Genomic DNA, 25,019 nt, shown 5'->3' with positions numbered 1-25,019 from the left:
GTGTTCCATCTTCTCCTTAATAGGCCTGTAACATTATAAGATAAATTATTTTGTGGAAGTTCGTTTTCTGTCATATAAATATTTATGTAACATCTCCAATTTTGCCTCTTGGCCCACAAAGCCTAAATTTTCAGACTTAGGCCCTCTGTTGAAAAAGTTTGCCAACCCTGGCATTAGGGCATCAACTGGAATCCCAAAACACCTAAAACATTAAATTCTGTTCCTAGGTTATATGCCAAGAGGAAGAAGAGCACAGCTTCTTAAATATTAATGCACACTTTTTATTATATTAAAATCAGGCAATGGTCCGACAATAAAAAGGCTGCTTATGGAATACTGTTATGTTAAACTTTACTTACAGGATGTTAAATCCTTAGAACTAAGGTTTTCCCCAGAAAAAGATTAATGAAAACATCAATTGCTTTTCAGACTTTATAGTTGCTGCTTCAAAAGGTGGTTTTACACAAACACTAAATTACAAAAAAAAATGAACGGAAAAAAAAAAAAAACCCTTTAGAACACAAATGAATTGCTTTTATTTCGGTATGCATCCACATCTCAGCATTTAGTGGTCCTGAACAGAAAAGTGGAAAAACGCAGCCATGTGCCAGGAAGTCAAGCCCGCCAGCTTCGGGGATCTGCCGTGCACACCGAGTTCTTTCTCAGTCCCTGCTGAGGACCGCGAGAAGCAGCAGCACCAACACCAGAGTACGCACCGAATCCAAGGTTCTTTTTGTTCCAGTTGTCAGATTCCAAACTAGACCCGGACGGATTGCAAAGATGACCAAATGAGAGCCCTGTTTTAAATTTCTTCCATTTTTAAAAGCAAAAGCAATTACAGGAAAAGGAAACAATTCATTCAGAGGGATCATGTGTGCTTACGAGTGTCTTCTGTGGCCTTTCTCCAGGCTTAACCACCAAGGGCTTTGAGAGCTGGCAGGTCTGAGAAGCCCTGCTAACTGTTGTTCTTTTCACCTTATCAAAACCTGAGCTAAAAAAAAACGCATCAGCTGATGACGACGGCAGAGGGCGGCAGGGCTGAGGACCCAATATTCATTTCCTAGGCTGGTGGAGAGTAAATGAATGCGGTTCCAAAACTCAAGGAGGGAGGTCAGAGTCCAACCTTACCTGATGGCTTCTGGCCAAAGCGAGGGAGTGTCACGGGAAGCGTGGGTGGTGATGGTGCAAAAAGGGGCTTGAGGAGGAAGGACAAAGCAGCACCCCTCGACATAAAGGTTGGCGGGGGAAGATATGGGGGAAGCCCTGAATTCCTCACCAAAGGCCAATTTCGGAGGGGAGCAGAGGGGGTTACAATCTATGCTTTGGCCAAGGGTGGTCGTAGAGATCGGGAAAAGGCTGATGGCTTGGAAGGGGAGTGTCATTTAAGACTTAAAAAAAGAAACCGGGGGTACGGACAAAGCACCCCCACACACCCAGCAGTAGTCCCACAGGCTGAGACCCGAAACCTTCACATCTACTCTAGCAAGCCGCCCCGAGCTGGAGGGCTGTTGTAGGGAGGGAGGGAGGCGGGGGAGGGAAGGGGGAGAAGGCAGAGACCCCAGGCCATGTAATCAGCAGCAAGGTGATTGTGTGATGTGTCTTTTCACAGTTGAGTTAGATGTACCCCACCGGTTATGATGGGAATCGATTTAAATATACTTTCTTGATCCCAGAAGTTCAACTACGTGGACAGTGGTTACACTTGACAGGATGATTTGTTATAGCACAACTTATATATTTCAAATTGACAAAAATTAGTATCATTTACAGTATCTTAAGATAAACTGCATTTGAATGGGAGCTTCCTTTCCAGTACTTTGAGGTCTACAAGATGTATCTAGAAAATTTACTACTGTGGAAAATGAAGACTGCTTAAATCGAATGGGGGGAGGGGAGCCTGTGGTTTTTCTTTTTGATTAATTGCTGTAACACTGTCCTTCGGGTGGCTGAGGGAGTTTCATATTTTCTTTAGACATCATTAGGCGCCGAAGCTCTTGCAGGACAACTTTGATGCTATATGAATTCTGCCATTTTGCTAGCACTGATATGGCTCTTGGGTCCACCTAGAGTAAGACAAACAAAAACAAATTACTGTTGCGCCCTCAAACAGAAGGAAAGTTGCACACTGGAGTTAAGCTATAGTATAGATTTGAGTAAAATGCATTTTTCAAGGTGAATAAGCTGATCTCACAGTACCGGACATGCGGAATACCTGCAGGATCCCCTCCCGCCTGCAGTTTTCCCTTCCTTGTGGCCCAAACCCCCAGTGTCTGGGAGAGGGGTATCGATGAGAAGCAAGGCCGCCTTCAGAGAAACAGCCTGACACTAGGAGAGAATCAGCCCGACCGGCTGTGAATCGATGGCCCGCTCCCGGGCTGGGCGCTACCGCTGCTCAGCCCCTGTCTTTTCTCCATGCTCCACCCAGGTGGTGGCTGACGCCAGCGCCAGTGACAAGGGCCTGCCTGCCTCAGTCATACCGTCCCAAGTGAACGCAGCATTCCTTAAAAGAAATTCCCCAGAGCATGGGCTGAGCGCTCGGTTCCAGACTTCAGGGGGAAACTCAGATTCAACAGTAAACACTGAGCACGTAGTAACGAGGCTCATCTCTTTCCAATTTGTTCCCCAGACTTCTGAATACCTCGAAATAAAAGCCGAGCTCACACGATCTAACACGTGTGACACCCTCGAACGCCTGCTCATCTCCCCTTTGAACACGACAGCGGGCCTCAAGGGCTCGAAGCGACATACGGAGGAAGATCTGACCAACTCTGCTTTACGCTGTGGCGGTTCTGGTGGTCAGGACTGCCTTCTTATGGCAAGTGAGACCCGTTTCCATTTATGGTGGTCAGAATGGTAGTAAAAATAAGTCAAAAGCGCAAAGCCATCAAAGGGAAAAATATCAGGTACGAGGAAGGCCCACGAGGCAAGGCTTTTCGCCTCTGTGCCTCGGTGTCCTCGTTTCTCCCTCGCGAATGCACGTCGCGAGGGCTGGATGAGCTCAGGCCTCGGAGCGACAACCCGCAGTTACGTGTCGCAAGCGTGACGGTTCTGGACAGCCGGGAAACGGGCCCCGCCCCAAGCCTACACGTGTTCGTACTGCAATCTATTTATCATCAAATAACCAAGGGACAGATGGACTCGCCCCAAAGTGCTCCCGATGTTACAGAACAGGCACCTCTCCACCCCGAGCAACAGGCAGGGCGGACAAAACAACTCACCATTCCATTAGAACTATTAACTCCGTTCATATTAATTTTTGTTACAAATCTTACAAAGGGGTGTGCTTCTGGGTATTTAGGTCCACATTCTATTTTAAGGCTGTATATTCGGTTTTCATAAATTGTCTGGAAAAAAAAGGGTACAGAGACGTCAGGCAATTACAAACAGAGAATTCAAAAAGGCAGACCTTCTCAAACCCCGTTCCCCCTGACTGCAGGACCGGTGCGTCTGCTCCCATGACACGAAGTCTATCTGTTAGGTGTCAGCGAGCGGCCACTAGTCCCTACACTAGTGCCTGTGAGTTTGGGCCCTGGGACTAAAAAGACAGAGTTTAGTACAGCTGAGGTGTAAAGTCGGCATCGAGCCCAACTGGGTGGCCTTGTTTTTGTGTTGATTTCCCTGCTTTGCAGATCTGTCCTATGCTCTGGGAAATGGCGGATAAGAGAGCGCGTTCCCTATTCTGGGAAGCCATGTCAAACGTCTACTCACGCCAGGATCATCAGCCAGGGCATTAAATGCCACTGCGTCCAAAGAACGGAACAGGCGACTCTTCAGAGAACTAAAATTGAGCGGAAGGTAGGGGCGGGCTGCGGACGCGAGAGCTGCTTTCCCACTGGCATCGCTTCGGGGCTGCATACTGTGTAAGAGACCTCGACGGGCAGGTCCCTTCCCTCCCTGCTGTCTTTATGATGGCCCGAGAACCTACTGGCATTTAGTGGGTGAGGAGCGGGGCCAAGGACACTGGGCCTGCATAAAAAATACTCCTTCAAACACCAACTGTGCCTTTGTCGGGAACATTGGAAAAGTCCAATCCCCCATGTCAATGAGCTTTTCTTATAATTACTACCCAGTAAGCAGCGAAATGCGCTGCTGGACCTTCTGCCTACAGTGCCCTCCCCCCACATGCACTACCACAAAGCCTTCAAGGCCCTATTCAAAAGGCACATAGTCAAAAACGCCTCCCAGTTCAAATATTGCACAGGACACACGGCCGACCCACAGCTGTGTGTGCTGTATGAGACCGGGCTGTTGTCACTGTGTCTGAGGAGCACACTGGGACGAGGTCTCCTTCCCAGACGGGCACCCTGGGAGGCAGGCGCCTCCCTCCCGTGGGTTCCACGCTCAGGCACCTGCGTCCTTTTTCCTCAGCTGCTCACTGCTCAAGTAACCACTCCTGTGTAAACAGCGACATCTAGAGGTCTTTGGGGACAATAAATTACAGAGGATGTCATTCAAACCCTTGAAAGCCAATTGTCTAAAGGGGGGCCTGTCCCTAATTTAAAAAAAAAACTGAGACATATCTTAAGATTCAGAAGGCATTTATAATATGCCCACAGAAACCTTTCACATCCACTTACCAGAGACCCCAAATTATAACAAAACCAAAACTCAGCTCCGGATTTCCACTCACTCTCAAACCGGTTCCTTTCTCCTTCCCTCACAAATGGCACCACCATTTAGCAGTTAAAGCAAAAATCTAGCGGCCAGCTGCAGTTCCCTTTTCCCTTACCCCCTACCTTCCAGTCATCAAAAAGTCTCAGCTTTTACATCCAAAAGAGATGCCACACCCATCCACTTTCTTTATCTGAATCACCCGTATCACCCGGGTCTTTCTCCCCTGCAATCTGCTCTCCACACAGTAGCCTGATTGAGTTTTAAATCCAAAAACTGCCCCTGCTGGCCAAACTCCTACGATGGCTTCCTAGGGACCTAGAGAAGGAAGCCCAAGTTCCTGGACTGGACCCCGTGTCCCCTGCCTTCCTCCCCACCTGCACTCTCTAGCCTCCTTATTATAGTTCAAACATGTCAAATTCTAGCTGAGGCCCCTACAGGGGCTGCTCCTCTGTGTCCTGCAGCTCCTCTTCAGCTCAAATGAACTTTCCTTTCACAAGAACCCCTGACCCCCCACCTGAAGACTTGTGTCAGACCTCCCTCATCAAACAGAACAAGGAGGGAAGGGGCCTCAACAGAATAGGTACTCCAACGTTTGCTGAATGAATGAAGGTTGCCCTTCATGCTTATATAAAATGAATACTTTGTTGCCATGAAGGAGTAAAGGAGTTTCCTCAGAGGAAAAAAAATTACTCACTACACATAACAAGTAGGAAGCAAACAGGGAAACAATTTAGATTTACGGAAAATATTACAAAAGGTCTCTCCTCAGCACCCAGCCGTCTCCATCGGCACCCACACACTAAGCATCTGTTGACTGCATGGATCCCAAATTCATCTCTCTGGGTGAGTCCTGCATTCATGCTCAATGGTTTTCTCACACGATTCAGAGATAGAACGTCTCACATAAGTCAACCCTTGGGGGTATGGGCTCAAAGTACTTGCCAAAATCACGAAATCTTTTAAAATACCTGATACGGTATTTTGGAGGCTCTGATGTACCAATATATTCATCTGCTGCTATGTTTTGTGGTTTATCGGTGTTGATAAAATATCACTGATATCTATTAGCAGCAGTGTCAAAATGGCTGAGAAGGTGGGCAGCTTATTAGTAGGATTCTGATTATAACATAGATTAAATCTTAACATTTCTCATGACACTATGAAGTCTAATTTAAAAACATCCATGCTATGACTAACTTCTTAAAAACAATAAATATTGAATTCTGATCACTGATGTTTAACTGGCAATTTCATTGGATCAATGGTATAAAATGCTTCAAGTCAAGTGAGAGCCCTGAAGGGCCATTAAAAAGCCCAAAGAGCAAGACTTTTGTAGGAAATAGGGTTCTGGTTCTCCTGTTTTGTTTGTAAGTGCTCCAGGGACCTGCTAAAAAGGTTTCATGGAAGAAAGGAAATGTGCCTGAAGAATTGTTAGAACATTCTGTCCCTCTAAGGAACACATCTCTTAAGATTCATTATTTGATCACAAAACAAATACTTTCCACATTGTTGGTGTGGCTTGAGCTTTATGGGACAATTAGGCAGTGCCTGTCCAAATGTGAAATAGGCATGCTCAGACCACCAGGACCATTTCTAGGAATTTCCTACACACAGACTCATACTTGTGCACAGAAATGTGAAGCATTGTCTGCAACAGCAAAAATAACTGTAAACAATCTAAATGTCTACCTGTAAGAGATGGATTAAACAAATATGGCATATTCATAAAATTAGATATTTAGTAGCCTCTTCAAAGGCTAAGGCCCAGAAACACACACGCAAACACACACACACACACACACACACACACACACCAGCCGGCTGAGACACGGCTGGTGGCAGAGCCAGCAAGTTGCAGAATACATAAGATACAAACGTGGACAGATGCTTCCCTCCAACTCTGGGAATATTTGTGTGCACATGGGCTGTTTCTCCATTAGATATACTACAGGCCCAGAGCCTAGAGATTACAAAATTTCCTGCACCGAAAATATATACATATATATATATGATAACCCCAGCCTAATCATGGGGGGAAACATCAGGCAAATTCCAATAGAGAGACATTCTATAAAATACTTGACCAGTACTCCTCAAAACTGTCAAGGGCAACGAAAACAAGAAAAACCTGAAATTGTCACAGCCACAAGGAGCCCAGGATATGACGACAAAATATAATGTGGTATCTTGGGTAGGATTCTGGAACAGAAAATAGACATAAGGTAAAAACTAAGAACACCTGAATAAGTTATGGATTTTAGTTAGTAATAATGTATCAATATTGGTTCATTGGTTTTTACAAATGTACTATACTAATATGTTAGCAATAAGGGAAATGGAAACTTTTTATACTACTGTTGCAACTTTTCTGTAAAACTGAAAGTATTATAAATTATATTTTATTTTGAAATGTATGAGAGATGAGAAAAGGAAAAAGGCACTGACTGTAAAAATATGCAAAATCTAAATTAATATATAAGATGGAGACATTAGGTCAACTAGCCAACTGCTATTTATTTCAAATCCTATGTAGTTATATAAAAATTATGTTTAATGTGCAATGTGAGCACATGCTATGTTAGAATGCAGGGTGGGCCCTCTAAAAAGTGAGACCGTGTAGAGCCTGAGAAGATCTTAATGACTCAGGATGTAGACAGGTTGGTAAATGCCGAGAAAGAGGTGTCAAAGGGGTCACACGGACCGCTGCTCACAGCGAATCTGGGGAGAGTAGGGATATGGCAGTGAGGGGTAAGCCAGGGAAAAGGACACCATACTAAGTATTTTAACAGAGAACTTAATATAGGAAATCAGTTACATCGGTATCAATGGACTGAAAATAAGCTCTAGAAAGGGAGCCTGAGCTAACACAGAGGTTAAGACTGCAGGGAGCAAGCAAGGTGGTAACCCTTAAAGCCGGGGGAACGAAGGGACTAGGCCGCAGGGTAGCAGACCTAGAGGCTCAGAGGAGAGGAGTCCGGAGATGAACAAAGACCTCTGAAGGGGGTTGCTGTGAGGCCAGAGCTGGGCATGCCCCCAAAAGTTGGAGGCTGGAACCCTCGGTTGATGCTACAATGAGGGGCTGTTAACCAGTGGCACAGACAGATCGACAAGCAAACAGGAAGAAGCGAGTCCTTTCTCCCTGCCTTTCAGGTTCTCTCCCGCGTCCTGAATGGAGGAACCTAACAGAAAACCAATTCACAAAGGAAAAACGTAGTTTGCAGAATGCCAGCCTCTTTCTCAAACCAGAGCTGAGAAAGGTGGGCTTGGAGCTTACTAAACCCTGCACACACCCCAGCAGACAGTTACAAGACACATTTTCCTTCGCACAGAAACTCCTTTTCTCTACCAGTTGGGGTACTCTTTTGAGTGAGCCATAGGACCCACACCTCAAGGCCAGATGATTCAGTTCTCTGATTCAATCCTAGTGCCACCAGATTATTCTACAACCTAAAGACTGAAGTATCAAGTTAACCACATGATCATAATATAAAATAAAATACAAAGGAGGCCCCTGCGCCTTCCTATTTGCTTTGTTTCTGTCATTGTCACCCCAGCTTGAGCCCCTCATTTTGGCAGCAAAAGCTGCTTCTGATCTCTAGCTTCTGGTCTCCAGAGTTGGCCCTCCAGCCTCGCAGGGACCAGCAGCAAAGGGTACTCCCCCTCCAGGGCTGGGTTCGTAGGTCCCGGCCTCCCCCACCGTCCTCCCAGCCCCAGGGGCTTGCTACTGTTGTCTCTAGTGTTCTCTTTGTGTTCCCACAGTGCACCTTTTTTTGGCTTTTTCAGTCCAACTATTTGATCAACTTCCTATATTAAACTATCTCTGTTGAAATACCTAGTATGGTTTCTCTTTTCCTCACTGATGCAGAGTTAGCTTACATACTCTACTGCCTGAAAATTTTTTGAGAATATAGTCACACATTAGATATGTAACTTAAAGGTTTTTAAAAAAGATACGTCAATATACACTGCTATGGAAAGATGTTTACCACCTGTTAAGTGAAAAAAAGTCACAAAACATTATGCACAGTAAGGTCTCATTTGCATTAAAAAGGATATGTATTTATGTTTGTGTAGCCACAGGAAAAGTCAGTAGAAACACACCACACACCAACTGACCAGTTTTCATTCTATGGGTAGTATAAGGAAATGAGGGAAGGATTACTTTTCTTTTACTTCATACACTTTTGTAACTATCTTTTGTTCTTAAACACACACACAGTACTTTTAGATAAATATGTGTATAAATACACACCCAGGCTCTAACACATAAAAACACTATCTTGGAGAACCCCAGAGGCATAACTGCTTCTCAACCAGGATGATTTCCCGGAGTGATGGGAATTAGGCAGCATCTGGAGAAATTTATGGATGGCACAACTAGGGCAGGGAGGTGCTACTGGCACGTAGCAAGTAGAGACCAGGATGCTGCTAAACATCCTACAGTGCACAGGACAGCTCCGTCATCAGAGAGGATCCAATCCAGTATGTCGGCAGCGCTGAGGCTGAGAAGCCCTGCTCTCTAACCTGGCTACTGTTAGCGCCTGTGTGGTGAGAGTGGGAATGCTCCACATGTAATGCCGTGGACAGTCGGATGCGTGCCAGAGCCTTGCAAGGGGCGCTTCTTGGATGGGAAGCTTTGCTTTTAGGCTTGAAGGACTTGCTTCCCCACCTTCTTTTTAAAAAAAGACGTTCAAAATAGCTAAGACACATAATTATACTCGGAGAGCACAAAAAAAATATGATAAAAAATAAGTCTCTTTTCCACGGTGGCCCCAGTCGGCCAGATTCCTTTTGGGGGAGGCAACTATTGTCACCAATTTCTTTTATGTTCTTCCAAAAGTATTGTTAAGCATGCAAAAGCGCAAGTATGCATATGACCTCCTCCTCTTCCCCCACTGCCCTCCAGCCCATGTGGCAGCATATTCTGTATACTGCTTTGCATCTCACTTTTTTCACTTATACACCATGGAGATCATTCCATTTCAGCACACATAAATCTGTCTCTTCCATTTCAAAACCTAAACAGTACATGATATGGTTGATTGAAAGACAGTGAGGTGGTTTCCAATATTTTGCTACCATTGAAAATGCTGCATAAACTAATTTTGTACATATAGGCTTTTGGGCAACAACGTCAGGAAAAGTTGAGTAAATTCCTAGCAGAACTGCTGAATCATATGGTACATACTTTTGAAATTATGGATTCTCTTCTGAAAAATTCAATAACACAAATACAATAGGGAGGTGAATTAAGTGCTCTATTTAGATGCTTTAATAATTATGTTGATATTCCAAATGCCTGGCATATACCTTATATCCAATCTGAAAACAGACTGGTCACAGGAAGCACCTAGAAACAGCTTTTCTGACTTTGCTTTTAACCTTGGGGAGTGAGGGTGACCAAAACCATAGGGATAAAAAGGCGGACAATAACAAGTATTGGTGAGGGCGCAGAAAAACTGAAACCCTGATGTGCTGCTGCTGGTGGGAATGGAAGATGGAGCAGCAACTTTGGAAAACTAATTAATGGGTAAACGAAATATAGTATATCCACATAATGGGATACTATTCAGTCATAAAAATTAAGTGCTATAACAAGGATGAACCATGAAAAAATTATACAAAGTAAAAGCCGGTCACAAAGGACCACATATTGTATGGTTCCATTTACATGGAATGTCCAGAACAGGCGAATTCATAGAGACAGAAAGTAGATTAGTGATTGCCAAGGGCGAGGAGTGGGCGGCAGAATGGGACTGACTGCCGGGGGGGATGGAGTTTCTCTCTGGGGTAATGAAAGTGTTCTGATTAGTGACAGTTGCACAGTTCTGAGTGTAATATTTTTTAAAAAGTATGTACAGAAAGAGATAAACTGAAACTCAGGGTAATCTGAAGTGTTTTAGGAAAAGCAGAATATTTTCGACAGAACTTAGTGGTTCATTTTATTTGTTCATGTGTTTATGTGTATAATTCAGTGGTATTTAGTGCATTCGCAATGTTGTACACTGGCTCATTGTTCAATTTGTTAGAAACCAAAAACCAGTTTGTTCACAGATCTATTGAAACACATGCAGGTGCTCTGGACAGTAAGGAGGAGGGAAGACTAATTCTCATCCTCAAGAAACCTACACCACTCTTAGGAAAGGATGAAATGCAGCAAAGGAAACCATCACCACACAATGGACTTTCAGGACAGCAAGAAAAATGATCTCCATGGAGAAACAAGCTTCCCAGATCAGGTTTTTCCCCAGTAATGAACAGATCCAGAAAATCCTGGTTTTCATAGATTAAAAAAAAAAAAAAAAATCAAGCAATGAGTAAAAAAACAGGTTGAATATTTTTTAAAACACCAAAAAAATTAAAACTATAGGGTCACAAAAATGACTCACGGAGTAACATTCGATGGGAAAGCCAATCATTTACCATGTTTATGACCATCTAAGGCGACATCAGGTTGTCCTAACACTTAATAAGCATGATGTTCTTCCTGTGTCGGCTGGGGCCACATCCCAATGATTTTCTACCTCCCAAAGAGCTGGTGAGAGCCTTGCATGCAGTAAAAAGTATGAATGAACACATTGTCCATAAGCACAAGCAGACACAGGCAAGGTCCAGCCATATTCAAGCAGATTCTCCTACTGCTTGTCTGAAAAAAAGTGACACGTTATGGGAATCTAATTCTTCACTTCTATATAAAATTACTACTTAACATCCTGGACAATTGTATAATGGGAAAAGGAAAGCTCAAAATATTAAAGACTGTAGCACTGAGGTTAAGACCATAGGCTCTGGAGTCAGCCCTGGTTTGGGAATTATCAACCATGTGACTTTGGACAAGTAATTTTACTTTTCTGAGTCTGTTTCCTCATCTGTAAAATGGAGTGCAATTACACAATGGTAGTACCTAAAAACAGGTTCTTGTGAGAGTTAAAATGACATTTCTGGGGGGTTTACAATGTGCCATAAAAAATGGTTAGCTGGTATTTTGAAGTCTGGGAATCCTCATGATCATGAAGCTCTGAGAGGTCACTTTCCCCATCCCCGCGGTCTTTGTCTTCATTGCAAAGGCCTCAGGGCCTAATGGTGCCTGGAACGGACCAGAGCAGACCAGGCAGGCGATGACCCTTCATTGAAAAGCCCAATGAATTAGGATACAGGTGCACGGCAGAGCTGGAAACAACAAATAAAAACCACAACTGTGAAGGCTTTCTGAAGTTCATTTGGACACTGTCTTCAGGAACGCTGGCTGTCTCTGGAGCCTTGTTATTTGATAAGCCCAAGAGTTTGTCCCAAACTACATCTGAGGGTAAAATTACCTCAAACCTCATTGTCTACATTGTCATGTAAATTCACACTACGAGTCTAAACAGGTTTTTGCTTACCATTGAGAGAGATTAAACAGCATCAGAGGAGGTTCAAATATATAAACTGAAACTGGTCAAAAAAGAATAGCCACATTTCAGAAAATATACCATTGGTGAGCTTTTTCCGTGATAAGGCTAATATTTTTTAAAAGGAGGCACAGTGAATTTAAGACATTTGACATTTATAGCCGTAGCTCGACGCTTACTCTTGGAGGCCCAATTATCATCCCTGTCCATCTTGTAAGTGTCATGTCTTCGTCATCTTCTAGACCCCAGCTAACTGTGCCATCTCCTACTCCTTTCTGGCCTTCTTCGAGTTCTTCCAACAGTCGGAAATTGCGAGGGACTTTTACTCCTAAAATAAATGGAAAGAAATTCAAGATACTAGCAACTCCAGAGGTACTTGTAAGCCTACGGCTAGCTGCTCATTATCACTACCTGGAAATAAAGATGCTAGCATGCAAATAATTGCTGGAAGTTGTTGTATATCAAACTCGCTGCTTTTCAAGCTGTCTGTCTTGACTAGCACAACCAGAAGGAAGGAGCGCACGGTTTGTAACAGGGGAAACGACAGCTGAACCGGGGCTAGACGACCAAACCTAGAAAGACACCCCGACTCATCCCCACGGCTTTGACAAATTGCATAAAGGGTTTACGTGTGGAAATGCTGATTAATTTGGGTCCACTATTTGAGATGAAAACCATCAATATCAAGTGCTAACAGAAAGGATTTAGAAGAAAAGCTATTTCTTTTGTTCGTATTATGCATTTCTGAGGCTAAGAGTGTGCTCATTGTTGGCCTGACACTCAAACTACCTTAGCAGGAAGAGTCACCCTGACCACATCAAATAACAACGATGACCTCTTGATCAACTGAGAGTCAACCGAAGGTGCCAAGGATAACATTTTCAATTATTAAACCATAGTTTCTCTCTTAACCTGTGAAAAAGCTAAAAGAGGGTGCCAGTTCTCTAATTATTTCCAAAAATACCAACGGCTGACAAGTAGCTCATAGACAAGTATACAAACACATCTCACGGGTTCCAGCCATCATGCTTGAGTTCAGGCTGAGGCTTGAGCCGTTCCTGGGTGCCTTCCAGAACAGAGCCTCGGTACTAGGGCCAGACAGGGCTCAGGATGTGGGAAGGCACAGAGCAATTATCCTAACGTTGCTCTCCCAACCAGTCTTGCCTACCTTTCCCTCCTTCCCTGGCACTTGGACTATTTCCTCTAGATAAAGCTCAGGACCCAGGCAAGTTATGAGCTTTCTTTGCCTTAAACGCTGAGGCCTCTACTGTCTAGACACTCAGAGGCAAGTAGCTCTTAACATATGACTGTGAAGAAAGACCCACCGGAAGGACTCAAGACTGTGGAAGGTGTTCCTTGCATGTCTCAGAATTTCCCAAAGTGTGGGGCACATGCTACTATTAATTCAATCGGAATAAATATCTTAGCATCTACTATACACCAGGCACTTTTCTAGGCACTGGGAAATAAGCAGTGAATAAGACAAAAATGCCGGCCCTCATGCGGCTTAACTTTAGTGGAACACATATAACAGGCAAAATAAACACCGAAATTACGTAGTATGACAGATGGTGGCGTTCTGGAGTGGGAAGTAATGGGGGGAGGAGTTAAAATTTTAAATAGAGTGATTAAGGAAAGCCTTACTGCAATCAGGTGTCGTGACTAAAGGCCTGAAGATGGGGGAGCATGACTCAAGGACGGCTGAGGGGGAGTCTACCAGGTAGAGGGAACGGCGAGAGCAAAAGCCCTGAAGGGGGGCCGTGCCCACAATGTCAACGAACAGCAAAGATGCCGGTTTAGCAGCGGTAGGAAATCAGGACCACGACTGTTATTAAGGGACACAAAAAAGCCACTGGAGTTCTAAACAGGGGTGTGACAGGATCTAACTTGTTTTTAACAGGATCTCTCTGACTGCTGTGTGAAGAATACAATTTGGAGCTAGGGCAGAAATAGCTATGAGGCTATTGCAATAATCCTAGCAAAAGATAATACTGGCTTGGACCAGGGTGATGGCAGTGAGGTGGTGATAAGCAGCACAACGCTAGATATTTACAGGTCTGCACTGATATGATTTGCCGTCAGGTTGCCTATGAAGCTCAAGAGAAAGAAGAGTCAGCTATGGCTCTCGGGCTTTTGGTCTCGGCACCTGGAAGGATGGATTGTTAGCATCCCTTTAGGTGATTTTAGGTGGTACGTGAGTGAATACTTGATTTTACAGTCATGTATTTATTTTTAAAAATAACTTATTTAGGGCAAGTAACAGTATACTAACTTCCCATTTATAATGATGGTAAAATTTTCCTTTTAAAGGAAATGTAAGCAAGAGAGTCACTGATTGAAGAAAAATATCAAATAGCACGACAAAAACCTGAAAGCATCCTTGAATGGCTTGTTTGAGAAACAACTGGATTTTTCAATGATTCTGGAATAAGACTCCTTCGGCAAACACGAAGGTGAAGGATGTCTGTGGCATTATAAATACAAAGCCAGACAATACAACATCTTTTGTTCAGAAACGGTTAAATCTAAATTTTTAATAATCCTAACTAATTTGACTTAGGGAGAAAAAAATCACTGTGTGTTCCTATTGCTATTACTATTAGTTAATTTATAAACCTCGACTAATAAAAATGAATACGCAAAGAGCACAGAATCATACTGATTGGAAGACTAGTTCATATCTGAGGTACCTGCTCACAGGTGGTGTAATGGGCTGAACTGTGCCCAAATTCACGTTGGAGCCCTACTCCCAGCACCTCCAAATGTGACACTGAAGATAATGCCTTTAAAGAAGTGATTACATTAAAGTGCGACTGTGATGCCATTATGTTAAAGACATCTTGTGATACCTTCACAAGAAGAGAAATTTATAGAGGCAACAGGGAATCACAGGTGCATGGAATAAAGACTAGGTAAGAAAACGGGGAGAAGGCTACCACTGACACCACAGGCCACAAAACCAGAGGCATCTGCTTAGGGCACATACTGTGACAGAACAGGTTACCAGCCCCTTACAGGCCTACGCAGGCAGGAAACAGAGGAATGGTAAGAGGTCTGAGACAGCACATTTTAATTTACGTGACTGTGGTGGTAGTTGCCATTTTCACAATGTGACAAAAACAAAAAAAAAAAAACCAAAAAACAAAAAACAAAAAACAACTGGCCTTCACAAGGTAGACTTCAGATAAATATTTGCTGGGGGAAAAAAAACTGAGCAAAGTATAAAAAGGTATGCACACTCCATTTTATAAAAGATGGAGTCTTTCATACAAAGACTAAACAAAGTCAAGCCATGCTTCCCTGTATATGTAGACTCGCATAAATGATGAGGTGCCTTTTTTGATCACTAATAAGACAGCTGGCCTACCACCCCATTTTAAAAAGGCTGGTCAGAGTAATAGCTAAGTTATCTTCCACAAGTAAGAACTGGAGTATAGAATAGTACAGAGAAATTTCTTTAAGCTCTCAGCGCAGGATTAAGGGCACAGACTTGGAATCACGCCCCTGCCCCACAACTTTCTAGCAATCTAGCCATGCAAGTCACCTCAAGCCTTGGCAAAACAGGAATCACAAAACAGGGATCCCAAGGCTCCCTGCCTCTATAGGTGGCAGGAAGAATGAATGAGGTAAAACCCGTAAAGCACCTTGTGTAATACCTGGAAGACTGAATCACCTTCATCAGCACACTGTATTATCCACCATAAAATAAAAAACGAATAACCCTCACTTGAACCCACGTTCCCTTCTGGCTACCATCTTCACATCTCTGTTTCTTCTTAGCACGAAACCCCAAAGGGGCTGCCTAGACTCCCTGCCTGCACTTCTGCACCTTACTTCCACCTACTCCAGTCAGGCCTTTCTTATCTATTCCATTCAAGGACACTCCTCTCAGCAGGGGGGACCAAGCAGCACCTTCTAGCCAAATCCTGGGATCAATAATCAGCTCCCGCCCCACGTTTCTGGAACGCTCAGCAGCACCCACTATTCCCTCCTGTAAATCTTCCCTTAGACTCAGGTTTTCTTTCTACCTCACTGGCTACTGGGTGTCACCCTCCCTGACTTCAAACCCTGGCTGCCAGGCCTAAGGGCACAGCCCACCCGCCTCTGCTTTCCCCTGTCCACTCTACTCCCCACGTGGTTCTACCCAGACCAAGGGAGCTGATGGCTCTCCCATTTACATTAACTGCCTCTTAGACATCTCCAACTTAAAACACTTCCAAACAGAACTCCCTCACGCTCCTCAAAAGACAAAAACTACCCACTCTTCAGTCTTAGTATATGGCACATTTACCAGATTGCTCTGGCCAAAAATCTTGGGGGAGTCGTTAGAAGAAATCTTTCACTTATATCCAATATCCAACCCATTTCCAAATAGATCCCAAATATGATAATTTTCACCATCCTCACTGTGATCACTGTAGTCCACGCCACCTCAGTTTCCTACCTGGTTTCTTAGTTTAGCTGGTCTCTACTTATAGTCAATTCTCCACAGTGAGCCTGTTCAAGGTAAGTTAGATCCGCCTCTCCCCGACTCAAAGCCCTCCCCGCTGGCCTCCCTTTGCGCCTTGCATATATCCAAACTTTTTACCTCACCTACAGAGACACGCCTGCTTCTCCAACACCATTTTTCGCTATCCTTTCTCCTGCTCCCTCAGCCTCCTTCAGCCATCATCCTGAATAGCTAACTTGACTTTTTTTTTTTTTCCTTTTGCACTTACTGCTCCCTCACCCTAGAATTCTCTGTCCTAGAGCTGTAAATAACTGTCTGGCTCCCCTAATCCTCATGTAAGGTCTAACTTCTCACTCCCTCATCTTGCTTTATTTTTCTTCACAGTACTCATGACCACTTGACATTTTAAATATACTCATTTTCACTTCACTAGTTTTTTTATTGTCTGTCTCTCCCATTTGAACATAAACTCCATGAGGGTAAAATTTCATCTGTTTTGTTCACTGCTGAATTTCCAACCTCTCAAAGAGTGCTCTGTCAGAGTATGCACTCAAATCCTTGCTGAATGTATAAATAGGTGGCTGGGTGTTACCTAGGAATATTATTTCAGAATGAGTGATGCTCAATGTAACAAAATTCTAAACTCTGGTTTATTTCTGAAAATACAGCAGGGGAACATTCATAGCACTATGAAAGGGAAGTCTAATATTATGAAGATCACCGAAAGGGCTTCGGGTGGATTTTAAAGAGCCCAAGAAAAGTTATACATTAAAATCTGAATATAATGATCTTAAGAAACACAAATCTTAAATCAGAAGTGAGGCAGCCTGCAGAAGCCCTTTCGAAGCCCTCCCTCCCCCCATCTAACCTTTACTTACACAATATCTGTTTTTTTTTTTTTTTTTTTTAATTTTCTTTTCTTTCTCTCTTATTGTCTGACTCACCCTCTGAGCTTCTCGAGTTAGAGCTGTGACTCATTCAATCCTGCCTCCCCAGAATCTGGTATGCTGCCTGGCATATAATGGTACTCAATAACTGTTTCCTGATTAAATAGTATCTCTTCCATTCCCACTGAAAACTCTAATGTGGCCTATTGTGGCCAAAATGTTGGACAATGATACCACATAATTGAGATACCTAAGGTTTTCTATTTTGAGATAACTAAAATTTGATAACTAGTTTTATTTATTTATTTAGTCTTATTTTTTAATGAAGTACAGTCAAGACTTTTAGGGAAGCTTTTCTTTTCTAAATGTGGGAAAAATTATTTTTCACCCCAAACATACAAGTCAAAGAATTCTTCACTACAAAATGAACTGTTTCATAAAATATGAAAGCATGTTACTGATATTCCAAACTATGCAGAAACTGCATACAAAGTTAATATGTCAATGTTTTTTAATGGCTCGGTCACATCCTAGTTCTAGAACTTCGGGTGTGCTCCAAGGGACGTAAATCCAAATATTGGTGGAGCTCAGAGATCCTGTAGACCTTGTGAGTGTATCAGTCACAACTGAGGACTCCATCCCATCCCAAATGGAGAGTATAAGCTCAAAATTATGATGTATTAATTTTAACAGAAGATTTCATTGAATATATTAAAAAATTAAATCCATATATGCCCAAAATACAGAAACAGGGCAGATCAAAAAGACTCAAGAATATACTCTAAAATATTTTACTTCCTATGGCACTTTAATCCGTAGAGTCAACTTAAATTTTAAGATTCCTAATATTCCTTTGTGAATATGACTCCTAAAAGGCAGGTAGAAAAACAGCTTCAAGTTATAATACTGAGGATGTACAAAGGGACTCCTTAATTGTTAATAGACTATAACTATTAAAAAGTTAACTGAAAATGTTAAGATAACTTCACCAAGGTGCTAAAATATCACAGTAATCTAAGATTAAAAACAAACAAACCACAATTGTTCCTGTTACTTCAGAATTCTTTCTAGAAGGATTTTTCCTTGATCTGTGTCAGTATGAAGTGTCATTTTTCTCTTGGCTAAATATAAACTTAAAAGTCAGCAGCTGCAGGATATTACAAAGAATATATGTCAACTAGGTTGAAAAAGCTCGAAGATCTGATAGGGTTTTACACCGTGTCATAGTAAAACATTTAATGCAGTCATTTGAAACACAGCAACATATTAGAATATCTGTGGTACAAAAAGGATTCTGAAGCCCTTTAAACCATCTTTTGGGAAAATCATGACCACAAAGCAGCAACTATTACAGTATGCCAATCTCTGGAAAACCCTGGCATGGCCTGGGTCTTGAATGAAAAATGGCAGAGCCTCACAGGTGTCTCCTGAGAAGAAAGCTGCTAGTTACAACTGGCTGCCCATTCAGGGAAGACAGTGGATTGAGCGAGGCGTCTAGTTGGAAAGTAAGGAGAGGCTTGGAAGGTGATGTAACTGAATTTAATGTTCCTGAAAAGTGGATATAAAGTCAGGGGAAGGTAACTTTTATTTCTGAGCAACTGGCAAGTGTAGTCTGGCTGCCTAGTTTGTGCAAGCCCAGGAGCATATTTTTTCTTTCCTTCTCTACGTATGGTTCCCAGGCCTGTGACCTACACATCCATCCCCTGGGAACTTGCTAGAAATGCAAATTCTCAGGTAACACACCAGAACACTACACCAGAACACTACACCACAGAACTACTGAATCTGAAGCTCTGAGGGTGGGGGCCCAGCAATCCAACAAACTCTCCAGGTGATTCTGACGCATACTAGTTTGGGAACAACTGATCTAGGGGAAGAAACAGTGGCAATCTATCATTCTTTATCGTCTAGACAATGTGACAACAGCTGGTGACAAAATGCAAGACTGTTTCTCTGCTGCCAGGGAGACCAAGGCCAAACAAAGATGAGATTTTCTCTGACAGGGATGGAGACAAAGGATAAGATGCGGGAAGCGTGGCAGAACAGTTAGGGAAGGAGAGCCCAGAGGTGATGCTATGCTAAAGTCCCTTTATAAATACCAGCTAATCAGGACAAGAGCTTTCCTTTTTGAAAGGCTAAAAATCTACTTTTGTTTCTCTAAATATGTCAAATTTATATATTTGGCTACATCGAGGTGAAACTTGGATTAATTCACTGCAACTTCAATATTTATTGAGCACCTACTACATGTCAGGGACTATGCTGGGTGCCAGGGACATAGCAGAGCACAAGGCAGATCCTGCCCTAGTGGAAAGGCACAGAAAATATGCAAGAAAATAAACAAAACTTCAGATAAGGTTAAGCACTTTGGAAGAGAATAGAACGTGGATGTGATAATGACTGAGAAGACCACTGAATGGGGTGGTCAGGGATGGCCTTTCTGGAGAGCTACACCTGAAGAACAAGAAGCAGTCATGTGAAGATATGGGGGGCAGAGCACTCACTCCCATAAAGGGAAGAGCAAGAGCAGAGATGTGTGTAGTATCACGTGAGGTCAGGGGATAGGCAAGGCCAAGACTACGGAAGGCCTTATGGGTCATGGAAAAGAGACCGATTTTATTTAAGGGCAATGGGAAGTGCTTTCTGCAGGTGAGTGGCAGTTTCTGTTTTATGTCTGTAAAAGATCATTCTGCCTCCTCTATGGAGAACAGGTTGAAAAAGGCCAAGACTGGAAGCAGGAGGTTTTTGTAGTCTTTCAAGCGAGAGAAAGATGGTCCTAAGTTGGACGAGAATGACAACAATGGAGATGGAGAAGGGGAGCATTGGGCATCTATTTTGAGGTTACACCTATGGACTGACGATGGGGTACATGTGAGGAAAAGGAGAGAACCCTAGCTGACAGTCATTAATATTTACCCATGACATAACTAATCAGCCAAGGCAGAAATGTCAAGAGACCTGCTGACGGCCGAAGGAACCTGAGGTGCCTAGCTGAAGAAGAGGCAATGGGGGTGGGAAGAATGATAATATGGCCAAGAGCATGTGTCCTGGAGCAGAAATGTCTTGGTTCTGTACCCTAGCTCTGCAAGCAACTGGCTCTGAGCCTCCCGCAAGTCATTTCTTCTCTTTGAGCCTGTTTCCTCACCTTCATAGTAGATACCAGCTTCAAAGGGTTGCTCTGAGAAATTAGATAATGTATTTACTATAGTGTCTAGCACATAGTAAGCCTATAGAATGCAGCTTGCTCTGTACTTCCCTTGGGCCTTTCAGAATTAAACAGAGGACTCCTGACTTTACATTTTGTGTTCTGCTTTTATCAAATTACTGTAGAGCTACATTTCAGGTGAAAGAGACAGGGAGGGAGAGAACGTGGTAGGGGGCAGAGGGTGGTTTTAAAGTTATTGTGAAGGGGAAAATCATGATCATTAAAATTAACCTTGGCAATCCCTAAAGAGAGCAATAGGTTGTACCGGCCCAACAAAGCATCTCCTCCTCCAGCACTGAGCAGAGTGTTGTTTCTTCAGCTGAGCACTATATGAAGCAGTTCTCATGAATGCAAGCAAGGCTCATGCTGTACAAAAGGCACTTAGCTACAACCGGCAAAACGAGATGCTCGCACAGTAAGAAACTCCGGGAATGAGAACAACTAAGAGTTTACGCGTTCTCATCTCCCATTTCCATGCCTCTGGGGAACACCCTTGAATGGAATGGAAGATGACTTAATCTCCACTACCCATATGGTTAAATTTTCATAAGTCGAGTGTATGAGGCCACTCCAATGTATGCAAATTTAAAATTACGCCCAATCTTTTGGCAATCGGTTTCTGGTTATCTGTCAGGGAAGCCTGTTGGATGCTGGGTGAGAAGAAGGATCTGACAGCCAAGAGTCACTGTATGAGGTCCTGCGATCCTGGACAAGGCAGGAGAAAGTCACTTGTCACAGCACGGGCATCTGGAGGGCTTCTAGTGGGCTTTTAACAGTTCCACCCTCTAGGATCTATGCAGAAATCATACCTTGCAGAACACCAAGGGAGGTGGGAAGGTGTTGTAGCTGGGTGTGAAAGCAGTGACCATAAAAAACTAAGTTCAGCCCTTATAGGAACTCAAAGACTTCACCCTGTTTCCTGGCAACCAGGGGCTGATTAGTCAAGAGGCTTGCTCTCAACCTGACTAAGGAAGGCCTCAGGGCCCCTGACTACATGTCTGACTCCTCACGGTCAGAAAGCAGAGGCCTACACACTCTTTTTAGTTTAACCCAATTAAGATCTGCTGCTTCCACTCTTAGCACTCCACATCCCTTTCCCTGCCTGGGGCACATGTCAGATCTTGTCATTCCCTCTTTTTGAGACTCTCATTCATTCATTCATTCACTCACTCATTCATTCATTCATGTGCTCTTTCAACAAATATTTACTGAATGCCTGCTTCATGAAGGCAATTGTTCAATCAATGGCTTCCCTTTACACTGAACAAAATCCAAAGCCATATCTTTCTAACTCATCATCTTTAACGAGACTCCCTTGCACACTTAGGCCTTTATTTTGTTCTTTCAACATGCCAAGCTCGGTCTTGCCACAGTGCCTTTGCACTAACTGTCTCCCCCCTCTCCTGCCTGTGACACACGCTGTGGGGTTGGCTCCTTCCATCATCTGTCTCAGTTTAAATGCCCCACCTCAGAGAAGCCTTCCCTGACACCGCTCTAGACATGTTTTATTACATTACGCAATTTCCTTCATAGCATTTACTGCTATCTGAAATTGTCTTGATTATTTACTCCTTTAGTGGCCTTCTCCCTGACTAGAATAGAAACTCCTCAAGGACAGGGGCCATGTCTATCTTGTTCACTGTTCACAAGTGGACATAGCAGGCCTTTAGTAATTATCTGTTGAATAAACAAAGGAGTTTTGGGAATCCCATTTTAGGGCACCTCAAAGCTTATTCCACGTTATCTAAACCAAGCCAAGTGCTCCTGAATTCCACAAGACAGGAGTTGACATTGCTTTGTGTGACCACCACTGCATTTATGAAGCGCTCTTCAATTGACAGGTCAGGAAGTTGGAATTAAGTAGCCGTTAAACCGGATGGAGCGCAGGTAACCAATCTCAACTGACTGACAATAGGGTTGGGTTAGAATACCACAACGCTGGCTGCCATGGGCACACTGTACCCCTCCAGTTCATAGCAGTCTGGCTTGACTCAGCCTCTCTCTTCTGGGAGTGTCTGTGGCAGTTATCTTGATAATGAATTGACTCAGCATTGTTCCAACAGAAACCAAAATCTAGGAAAAGAATGTATGGTCTCCCCTATCCTCCAGAGAGACCTCGCTGCTTTAAGTGTAAAAAGGAGCTTATGGTAGGTCACGTCAGCCGGAATCCCTGACATCCATTTACTTCCATTCCCACAAAACAAGCAGATAAGAATGGTGCCTTGCAGTACCAGAGGAGCAACATCCTCAAAAGACAGATTCCCCTGTTCACTCTAGGTCACCAACCCTCTCCTAACAGTGCTGCTCTTCTGGCTTTAAATAGCCGGAGGATTTCAGTACCCAGGCTAGAGGTCCTGTTTACTTCCTCTATCAGAACTCACCCATTATCACCTCATATGGGAGGACTTTCTCCACCAACTTCATTGCCTCAGGGTCCAGCCCCCTCACCAAGAGGAGGCCACTGTTACCCCCACATTCTACGCTTCCAGAATCTGACTCTGGTCTCATAAGCCCCTCTGGAGGACCTTCTCAAGCCAATCCTCACTCTGCCTCCTCAAGAAAACCATTTGAGTCCAACCCCTGAAGTCCACCTGCAGGATGTTAAGTCTGAAATAGACTCTTCAGGATTTTATCCTCAGGCCCATCTTAAGAGTGTAGAGCAGAGAATCCTGTCTCAAAATAAGTGCTTCTTCCCATAACAGCCCTGGAAGAGCCCCTCTCCCCCAAAGTGCAACCCCCTCATTCCCTGTGCCCCATCCTGGAGAAGTAGGGGTTTACTTAGCCTTCCTTCCCCAAGCAGTCACCCAAGAATTCCCATTTCATTTGTTCCTCTCCCCTACCTATCCAGCCAATGGGGAACTTCTGAGCCAAACCCACATAGCTATTACTAACATCCAAAGGAGTGGAGGAAAGGGCCAATCTCCATAAAAGACACTTCTAGGGTATGCTTCCCTCACCCAATAAAGGAGGAAATTTGTCTTCTCTAAAAGTAACATCTCTGACACCTGACCTTTCCCCACTTTCACCCAGTGATGGGGGCTTCCCTCAGCTGACACCCCTCCTCACCAACCAGACATCTCCAGGGCTCCCAATTCACCTGTTCTTCATCGAATATCACAAGTTCCCACCAACTGCCCCAAGAGAGCTTGCCTCCTAAAACCTAACATCTGTGTCCTCAAAAAAGGGTCTGGTAACGATGAGGTCATTTTTACTATCCGCCGCCCCAACCAGCAGCCTGGGGAATCTGCGATCCTTTTCCCCTTCCCGCTTACCGTGTGTAGATGCCCTTCATCCCTCCCAAAGCGGCCACCCCAAGCCTCTCCTTTCCTAATCAACTGAGATTTCCTCAACTAACCTTATTCCCAAAACTAACGCTGGAGCCATTCCTTTAGCCAATGAGGGAGCCTCTCAGTCATCCCTCTGGATCCCGTTTCCTCCTTCCATCCATCCTGACGGGCTTCTCTGAAGTCGCTGCCAAACGGCCATCCCAAGGCTCTCCCCTCACCCAGACCCACGGCACCCAGAAAAGGCCTTCCATCCGCTTTAGGGGGACTCCTCCTTCTCTAGGGAACCCCTCGATCTCCACCAAAGAGCCGCCAGCCCTGATCTCCTCAGGAGTGCCTCCGGACTTGCCCCTCGCCCGCTCCCGCCGCTCAGCAGCGCCGCGGGGCTCGGCCCTTCCTCTCAGCGGGGCCCTCCCGCCACCCAGGGGAGCCTCTGGGCCTCGCCGCGCCGCCCACAGGCCCCTCAGGCCCCCGCCCGTGCTTCCGGCCGCCGCCTGCTCCTCCTCCCAACTCAGGCCCGCCGGGTCGCTGTCGCGGAGCCCGGCGGACAGAGGCAGCGCAGAGGCCCTGGTCCCGCTGCAAAGGCCTTTGCGGGTCCCCGATCCCCGGCCCGAGCTCGAGCTCCCTCGGCCGGCCGGGCCCAGCACCCCCGCTCACCCGAGCCCGTGGTGGCTGCCATCTTGCGTCGCTGTCGCTCGAAGGCCGGCCCCTTCTTCACCCCCCACCCGTTTCCCCGGGCCCGTCTGCGCAGGCGTGCGCGCACGCGCAGTCGCCGCCGCTGACGCCCGCTCCGTGGACCACGCGACCTGGTGCGGGTTTTTTTCTGCCTTTACTGTCTGAGGATGGGTTTGCTTGCGTGAGGGCCCAGCTACGTGCAAGTACCTCCCGGCTTCGGTGCGAAGGAGGTATAGAGATGCTTGGTGAGAAGGGCAGGGGTGATCAAACTTGGGAGGGCGAAACTGAGAGAGAAAAAGAAAACAAAGCTGTGAAAATGGGCCTGTTGCGCTTCGGGCATTTGCCTGTCTACTTGGATCCTAGCCACATCCCTACCAGGTCGAGATTAATGTGAAAAACGAAGCTGAGCTGGTTTAAGCGATTTATCCAAACTCAGCTGTTAAGTGGCTGAGTCAGAAATTGAACCCAGGCCATATCGTCTTGCTTTCAGGGTTGATGCTCCCGGGCCAGAGG

General features: G+C 44.6%; 1 protein-coding gene across 4 annotated transcripts; it reads right to left on the bottom strand.

The window, feature by feature from the left end:
* Positions 1 to 260: 260 nt before the first annotated feature.
* UBE2V1 (ubiquitin conjugating enzyme E2 V1) lies at positions 261 to 24,586 on the bottom strand. 4 transcript variants are annotated; one of them, XM_016143743.2, is made up of 5 exons: positions 24,489 to 24,527; positions 12,185 to 12,333; positions 11,997 to 12,048; positions 3,219 to 3,344; positions 261 to 2,063 (listed from the first exon to the last, which is right to left on the bottom strand). In XM_016143743.2, the coding sequence occupies exons 3-5, from the start codon at positions 11,997 to 11,999 to the stop codon at positions 1,917 to 1,919; spliced, it is 276 nt and encodes a 91-aa protein (XP_015999229.1). In that variant the 5' UTR covers positions 12,000 to 12,048; positions 12,185 to 12,333; positions 24,489 to 24,527; the 3' UTR covers positions 261 to 1,916. The 4 variants fall into 4 exon arrangements, with proteins under 4 accessions (XP_015999229.1, XP_015999228.1, XP_036085194.1 ...); XM_016143742.2 differs by lacking the exon at positions 11,997 to 12,048 and having other exon boundaries at positions 24,489 to 24,586; XM_036229301.1 differs by having other exon boundaries at positions 11,997 to 12,333.
* Positions 24,587 to 25,019: the final 433 nt, after the last annotated feature.

This window comes from Rousettus aegyptiacus, unplaced genomic scaffold (assembly GCF_014176215.1).
Source record: "Rousettus aegyptiacus isolate mRouAeg1 unplaced genomic scaffold, mRouAeg1.p scaffold_m13_p_12, whole genome shotgun sequence".
In the NCBI taxonomy this organism is placed as follows: Eukaryota; Metazoa; Chordata; class Mammalia; order Chiroptera; family Pteropodidae; genus Rousettus; species Rousettus aegyptiacus.
Note: the sequence above shows the minus strand (reverse complement) of the source record. Positions and strands in the feature narration are given on the sequence as shown.